Source organism: Crocodylus porosus, unplaced genomic scaffold (assembly GCF_001723895.1).
Source record: "Crocodylus porosus isolate Cpor-Errol unplaced genomic scaffold, CroPor_comp1, whole genome shotgun sequence".
Lineage (NCBI taxonomy): Eukaryota > Metazoa > Chordata > Crocodylia > Crocodylidae > Crocodylus > Crocodylus porosus.
Window position 1 is genome coordinate 208,039,142 of NW_017728886.1, and position 7,754 is coordinate 208,046,895.

At 49.5% G+C, this 7,754-nt stretch overlaps 1 protein-coding gene across 1 annotated transcript in view; it reads right to left on the minus strand.

The window, feature by feature from the left end:
- The window catches only part of TTPA (alpha tocopherol transfer protein), a 32,866-nt gene extending 25,647 nt beyond the window's left edge, over positions 1-7,219 (minus strand). The window contains exon 1 of the mRNA XM_019548560.1: positions 6,987-7,219. Within this exon, the coding sequence (XP_019404105.1) occupies positions 6,987-7,178 (192 nt within the window). The 5' untranslated portion in view covers positions 7,179-7,219. The remainder of the gene's footprint in view (positions 1-6,986) is intronic.
- Between the last annotated feature and the right edge of the window lie 535 nt (positions 7,220-7,754).

The following is a 7,754-nucleotide window of genomic DNA, read 5'->3' on the forward strand; positions in this document are numbered from 1 at the left end:
GGCTTGATTTGGGAACCTCGTGAACCAACAGACCTCCTTTAGTTTATGACTTTGTGAAACAATAAAAGTTTTAAATTGAACAGGTCTGAGCCTGTGCTTAATTCAGTCCTATATAATTCGGCATCGAGCTCCCACAGACTGAGTTAACCCTTTCCTACTGTATGTACTTTTACACTTGCAGTCCTTTACAGGAAGGCATTCATTAACTTTGTGCATTTGGAATCCATGGTTAAGTTTCATGTCTTATGTATACACCCTCACTCATTTTCCATGAGTTTTCATTTCTTTCTGTTTCTTAATTGCCACGCAGAAATCACATAAGAAGCAATTGTCATGAAACTTACTACAGGGGCAGGCAATTATTTTGGGTGGAGGACCACTTATTGAGTTTTGGCAAGCCATTGAGGGCCACATGACAGGCAACCAGGGGCAGATAAATATTAATTTTCTAAATTTTTTTAGGGGCCCTGCAGAACAGGTGGTATTCTCTTCTGTCCTACCAGTGAGCAGATGAAGAAGACATGAGACCTGCATCACAGGGACCAACTGGCAGCTTTGGGAATGGTGTCTCGAGGTGGGCTTCGGTTTCCTTGACAACACCCCACACATCAGAGCAAGAGACATGCTCGGGTGGGATGGGCTTCACCTTTCCCCCAAAGGTAAGCATCTGTTCTCTTCTAGGTTGGTGGATCTCCTCCAGCAGGCTTTAAACTAGGCTCGTTGGGGAAGGGGAAGGGAAAGATGAGGGGGGAGGAAGCCTTGGACCACTAAACCAAGCATCACCCACAAGAACAGCCCAGGCTAGACCACAATGAACAGAACAAATACCCAGGTAAGCAACAGGGGCCAGGGCAGTACTGAGATTAGGGGGCCAGTACGCACATCTTCAGGAGGCCTCAAATGCCTCTACACAAATGCTCATAGTATGGGGAACAAGCAGGAGGAACTCACCCTCCTGACAGCTGACACCAACCCAGGCAAAGTGGGGCTCACAGAAATATGGTGGGACCCAATGCACGACTGGGCAGTGAATATCAAGGGCTACAGGCTGTACAAGAGGGACAGGACAGAGAGGAAAGATGGGGGTGTGGCACTCTATGTCAAGGAGGAATACACATCCTCAGGTAGCACACACTGAACTGCTCTGGGTTAGAATACAAGGCAGTCAAGGGGAAACGGACTTAACAGTGGGGGTCTACTACAGACCTCCCAACCAAGGGGAAGAGCTAGACCAGGAATTCTTAAGTCAGCTCACAGAGGCAGTTAGGTCAAAAGACATGGTCATTGTGGGTGACCTGAACTTTCCAGACATCTGCTGGGAAGAGCAGTCAGCCAGGTCTGACCGCTCACGTAGGTTCCTGGCTGAAATACAGGACCTCCATCTAACCCAGGAGGTGCACAGCCCCACCAGCGGAGACACCTTGTTGGACCTGGTGCTGGCCACGGGCGACGACCTGGTGAGGGGGCTGCAGGTGCTCGACCACCTGGGCAACAGCAATCATCGCCTGCTGGAATTCACCATCCAGTGCAGGATGGCAAAGGCCTGCAGCAAGGCAGCAGCCCTGGACTTCAGGAGGGTGGACTTCAATGGGGTAAGCAGAATAGTCAGGGAGGCATTGAGGTCCCGGAGGGGAGGGGAGCCGGGTGTCCAAGAAGAGTGGTCATTCCTTAAGGAGGCAATCCTCCAAGTCCAAAGGGAGGTAATCCCAACATGGATCAAAGGGGGCAAGAGGCGCAAAAGCCCCCATGGCTCACCAAAAACATACAAGAATGTCTCCTAGCTAAAAGGGAGGTGTACACCCAATGCAAGGGAGGGGCCATCACCAGGGAGTACTATATTTTTGTTGCTCGGGGCTGCAGGGGTGCAGTCAGGAAGGCCAAGGTGGAGATGGCACTGGGACTAGCTACCCGAATCAAGGACAACAAAAAGTCCTTTTTTAAATACATAGGGGGTAAAAACAAGGTACCGGGTAACGTGGGGCCTCTGCAAGACACGCTAGAAAATCTGGTCATCACACCAGACAACAAAGCTAACCTATTCAACAATTTCTTTGCCTTCATTTTCCTAAGCAGGGACTGGATCAGCTCCGCCACTGGGACCCCCCCAGGCCCCAGGGGAGGCACACCTATGCCTAGGGTCAGTGGGGATCAAGTCAGGGAACTTATGGAGGGACTGGATGTATTTAAATCAGCTGGTCGTGACGATCTCCACCCCAGGGTGCTAAGGGAATTAGCAGGGGTCATTGCAGGATCCCTGGCACAGCTAGACGAGCACTTGTGGTGCTCTGATGTGGTGCCAGAGGACTGGAAATAGACCAATGTGGTTCCCATTTTCAAAAAAGGGAGGAAGGAGGATCCAGAAAACTATAGGCCAGTTAGTCTTACCTCGATCCTGGGTAAGCTTTTTGAGGGAATTATCCTGGCACATGTCCACGAGGGGCCAGCAGGGGAGATTATGCTTAGGGGCAACCTAGGGCTAATTAGAGGGAGGTCCTGTCAGACCAAATTGGCGGCCTTCTATGACCAGGTCACAAAATCCTTAGACGCAGGGGTAGCAGTGGACATAGTCTTTCTGGACTTTAGGAAGACCTTCAACACTGTCTCTAATCCCTTTCTCATTAAAAAACTAGGGGACTGTGGCGTCAACACCTACACAGTCAAATGGGCAAATGAGTCACTAACTGGCTGGAGGGCCGCACCCAGAGAGTGGTAGTAGATGGGTCATTATTGACCTGGAGGGATGTGGACAGTGGGATTCCCCAGGGCTCGGTCCTCAGACCCGCACTGTTCAACTTCTTCATCAGCGACCTTGACGAGGGGGTAAAAAGCACCCTGTTCAAATTCACAGATGATACCAAGATGTGAGGGGATGTGGGCACGCTAGAAGGGAGGAATAGGCTGCAATCAGACCTAGACAGGTTACAAGGGTGGGCGGATGAGAACAGGATGGGTTTCAACACTGACAAATGCAAGGTGATTCACCTGGGGAGGAAGAGCCAGCAGCATAGGCTGCTTCCAAGCAAAGTGGTGCTGGCTCCTACCCTGGGGGTCTTTAAGAGGAGGCTAGATTAACACCTTGCTGGGGTCATTTGACCCCAGGACTTTTTCCTGCCATGGCAGGGAGTCGGACTTTATGATCTGTTCAGGTCCCTTTTAACGCTACCAACTATGAAACTATGAAACAGACAGAATTGCCTGGCAGGCTGCATCCAACCTGCAGGCCTCATTTTGCCCACCCCTGTACTATGAAAATCTCTGGATTTATTTTTAAATCTCCGATTCTTCCCCTTTTTTGGTCAAATAAATTCCTCATTTCTGGGTTTTCTTCAGTTAAAAAAATAGCAGCATCCCAGGTCTTATAAGCCCACTCTATACTAGCTTTGAACACATCATTTGGAAGAAAGAAATGGTATAAGATTTTGTCTCCAATGGGCTGTTATAAAGTGATTAAAAAATATACTACCTTGCTACTGTCTAGCTGATGATCTTTCGTTTAGTAGCAGTTCTGTGTTGGGCTAGGCCCAAACTGTCAGATGTGCTAACAGTGAAGGGGTGGGACATGTCCGTGCTGAATTGTGACGAAGGCTGTATGAATAATTTATTAATCACTTTGGTGGCCAGGTACCATGCTAGGTCAACCGGGCACCAAGGCTACGGACAGAAGTTATGCATAAACTGGTTTAAGTGATCAGAAACTGGTTTAAACCTGGAACAGAACAGAAGTTCAGTGTATTTAAACCAATTTCAAAATGGCTGAAGCTGGCTTAAGATAAACCTGGTTGAATGAATGTAGTATCAGATTTTACTGATTTAGGTCAAACCAGTTTACAAAAACTTCTGTCCCAGACTCCTTCCTGCTTCAAGTTAAATCACAATCTCCCAGCATCCCAGGATGCTTTGCAGCCCTGGGCTGGGCTGTGCTATCTGCTCCAGGGTGCAGGATTGGCCCTGCCCCTCCGCTCTGTGGTGAGGGCTGGCTGACAAGAGGGTGGGAAACCCGGCTGGGGACTGCAACCAGGGGTGGGTAGCTCCTGCCAGACATTCCCCTGCTGCAGCGGTGGGGAGGTGGGCTCACGGATTTAAATCTCCCCTCTCCCATCAGCACAGGACCCCAGCCAGGGTCTTTTTGGCAGGGGAGCAGCAGCCACTGCCAGGCATTCCCCACTCACCACTGGGGCAGAGGGAGCAGGGGCATGGGTCGAGGTGCAGGGTTGGGGGGAAAAGTGTGGGAGGGACTGTCCCTCCAGGCAAACCCCAGCTAGGGTCCAGGTTTAAACCCCCTTCCCCAGCTCAGTGTGCTGGCCCTGGGCCAGGGCATGGCCATGCCACTATCTCCGCTTGAGTGGGGCATGGGGGGTGGACAACAGCCTGAGAGGGACTGCCCCCACCCCAGGCAAACCCAGCTGGGGGGTTAGCCCGGGGGGGAGTCCTTCACAAGCTTTCCTACCCCATGCCCAGCCCCCTCCGCTCCAGCAGCAAGCATGGAATTGCCTGGCAGCAGCTGCCCTCCTCTCCCCCTTGAGCAGGGAGTGGGGTGGGGCAGAAGACTGGGGAGGCAGCCGGCGCTCCCCCCACATCCAGGCAGACCTGAGCTGGGGTCTGATGCAGGCCAAGGTGGGGAGTTTAGCATGTCCCTTCCGCTGGCCTCAGCATATTAACCCTGAGCTGGGTTGAAAACATACTAACATCTAGTTGAATGCCTGTAACTAAGAAGTCAATCTATAATATTCCACTTTGTCTCTTGACTGCTTATCCCAATACTGAGTCCCAATACTGACGTTGATTGCATTTGTTATATAGAGTGGTGACAGTAGCTTAACTTGGGTACTGTACCAAAAGGGGACAAAGACTGTTTGAGATGAGGTGCTTCTTGGGATGCAGATGGAGGTAGCATGGACAACCATATACAAGAACAAGTTAGCAAAAGGGTGGAGACATATCAGTCACATATACTGACATGAACTCAGTCCCACCTTGCAGGAGGAGATTACCCTATGGTGTGCATCTTATTTTGCAGTGATCTCTAACTTTCTAGGGCTTTTGAAGACTAAAGTGACTGTGTTTATTAATTTTTTTGCTCAACCTGTTTTCTTCACCTTCTTGCCACACTGCTTCCAAGAGAGTTAATGTAGAAGCAAGAGCATTTGCCACCTAGATGCAACTCTGGACAGGAATCAGTCTAAACAACAACATGGTTAGGAAATCCAAGGTGCCGGTTTTGGAGAAACTGAACTGTGGATGCAAGCTTCTCTCGAAGCTTAGGCCTGGGAGCACACACTGTCCTAGATTAAGACTCTAACAAAAATGGGAAATCTAAATATACAGAAATAAAAAAAAAATTAAAGAGATGAGTTTTGTTGCTCATCAGTGCTAACTCACCCATATAACATCCTGGCACATCCTGGGAATTAAAGCATTACACATATGCAAAGCAGGAGAGTAAACATTACCCTGAGAGTCTTAAATAAACTTTACCCTAAGAGTCTTAAACAAACAGTGGCTACTTTAATACTTGTCATTGTTTTAAATACTGAAGAAGCTTTTAAAATCAGCCTCTTCGTAAGAATGCTTACCAATATTTTTATATTGCAAAATGATATTTCTTTGCCTTTCATGAAGCAACCCACACAGCAGGAAACAGGTGAAACTTCAGATAAGTATAATGCGTTTAAAAAATTAACAGACTTAGAAAGGGAGTATTTTTCTCCAGTGTTGTTGAATTATAGTAATTCAAGTGCTTTCATAGTGACAACAGCGGGGAAAAAACCCAACGAGAGCATGATTTCCATCTTTAAAAGTATCTGTGATTTTCTTCCTGACTTGCAAGCAGTTGAATCTTGACTCTTAACACTCTGCTCCAGTCAGTAACATCACACCAAGTTCGTAGGAATACTGTGTGCTTCCATGGCACCACCTGGAAGATTGCCTTGGGTATTATCCAGCTCTCTGCTCTACACCCTTAGCTACCAAAGTAGCTGCCCAGTGTCTAAGCTGGGCAGTTTCTCTACCCTGCTTTACTGGGTTTATCAGGCTGCCAAGGTCTGATCTGGCCAAGTCTTGTCAACAGGCTGAACTTTACATCTGGGAACAGTCTGGCAGACCTGAGTGGGTTACCTGTGGCCAACAGGCAGGTCTGTGCAGAGAGAATCAGGTGTCTTGATTCCAGTGTTGCCAACGCTTATGATTTTTGGCACTGTTTTTAAAGTCTACGCTTTGGGTATGTGAAATCTTGACTCTTTATTTCTTTATCTCTCTCTCTCTGTCTCTTGAGAGATAGAGAGATGGAGAGAGACAGAGAGATAGATAGAGATCTCTATCACTAGAGAGAAAAAGAGATCTCTACCGCTATAGAGCAATAGACATAGAGATCTCTACTGCTATAGAGACAGAGAGATCTCTACTGCTGTATAGAGAGAGACAGAGAGATCTCTGCTGCTGTATATAGAGAGAGATATAGAGATCTCTGTCGCTATATATAGAGAGAGATATAGAGATCTCTGTCGCTATAGAGAGAGAGAGAGATCTCTGTCGCTATAGAGAGAGATCTCTATCGCTATAGAGAGAGATCTCTATCACTAGAGAGAGAGAGAGAGAAAGAGATCTCTACCGCTATAGAGCAATAGATATAGAGATCTCTACTGCTATAGAGACAGAGAGATCTCTACTGCTGTATAGAGAGAGACAGAGAGATCTCTACTGCTGTATATAGAGAGAGAGATAGAGAGATCTCTGTCGCTATAGAGAGAGAGAGATCTCTAGATAGATAGATATAGGTGGATGGAAGAGTAAGGTTTTCACACGCCTGAAGGGCAGACTGTAACAACAGCACCAGCAGTCATGAGGTAGCAACACTGTGACTCTTTGTGGAGCAGACGTGAGTGTGTCCTTACCTGGGCGCTGGCAGGCACCTCCCAAAGCAGCCCAGCCCCTGCGGGCCCGGCCTTGGTCCCAGCCCCGGGGAGGGGGTCGCCCCTCGCCGCCCTTACCCTCCAGGCCAGCTCCAGGTTGAAGTCGCGGGCTCGCAGGAACCTGAGCAGGAAGGAGTCGGTGAGAGGCAACGGCCAGGGCTGGCTGCGGTCCGCCTCGGCTCTGGCCCGCAGCTCCGCCGCCGCGGCTCGCACGGCGAGCGCCTGGTCGGGCAGCGCGGGGAGGCTGCGCTGCGCCCGGTCCTGGGACATGCCGCCGCTCGGCCCCGGCCCCGCACAACAGCCGCCGGCCAGCTCCGCCCGCGGGGCCTTACACAGCCAGGGCCAGGCTGCCCCCGCCCCGGCCCCGGCGGCCGGGCGGGGTTAACCTGTGCGCGGCCTCCGCGCCCGCGGGCTGCTCCGCGCGGCGTGAGGCGCCCGGCCCGCTTGCTCCGCCGCGCTGTCTGCGGGCCGGGGGGTGGGGCATGGCTTGCCCCACACTAAATGCGTGTGAGTGTTCAATGCATATGTGACTGTGTGTGTGTGCTAAGTGTGTGTTAAATAAATGTGTGCATCTCTGTGTTAAATATGCCTGTTAAATGTGTGTGTTAAATACATGCAGGTGTATGTGAGTCTAGGTGTGTGTGTGTTAAACGAGTGCTAAGTGTGTGCATGTGTGTTATATACTTGTGTTAAAGGTGTGTGTTAAATACATGTTTGTGTATGTGAGAATGTGCATGTTAAATGTGTGTGTATCTGTGTTAAATGTGTGTGTATTAAATACATATGTGTGTATGTGAGTCTAGGTGTGTGTTAAATATGGGTTAAGTGTGTTTATGTGTGGCAAAT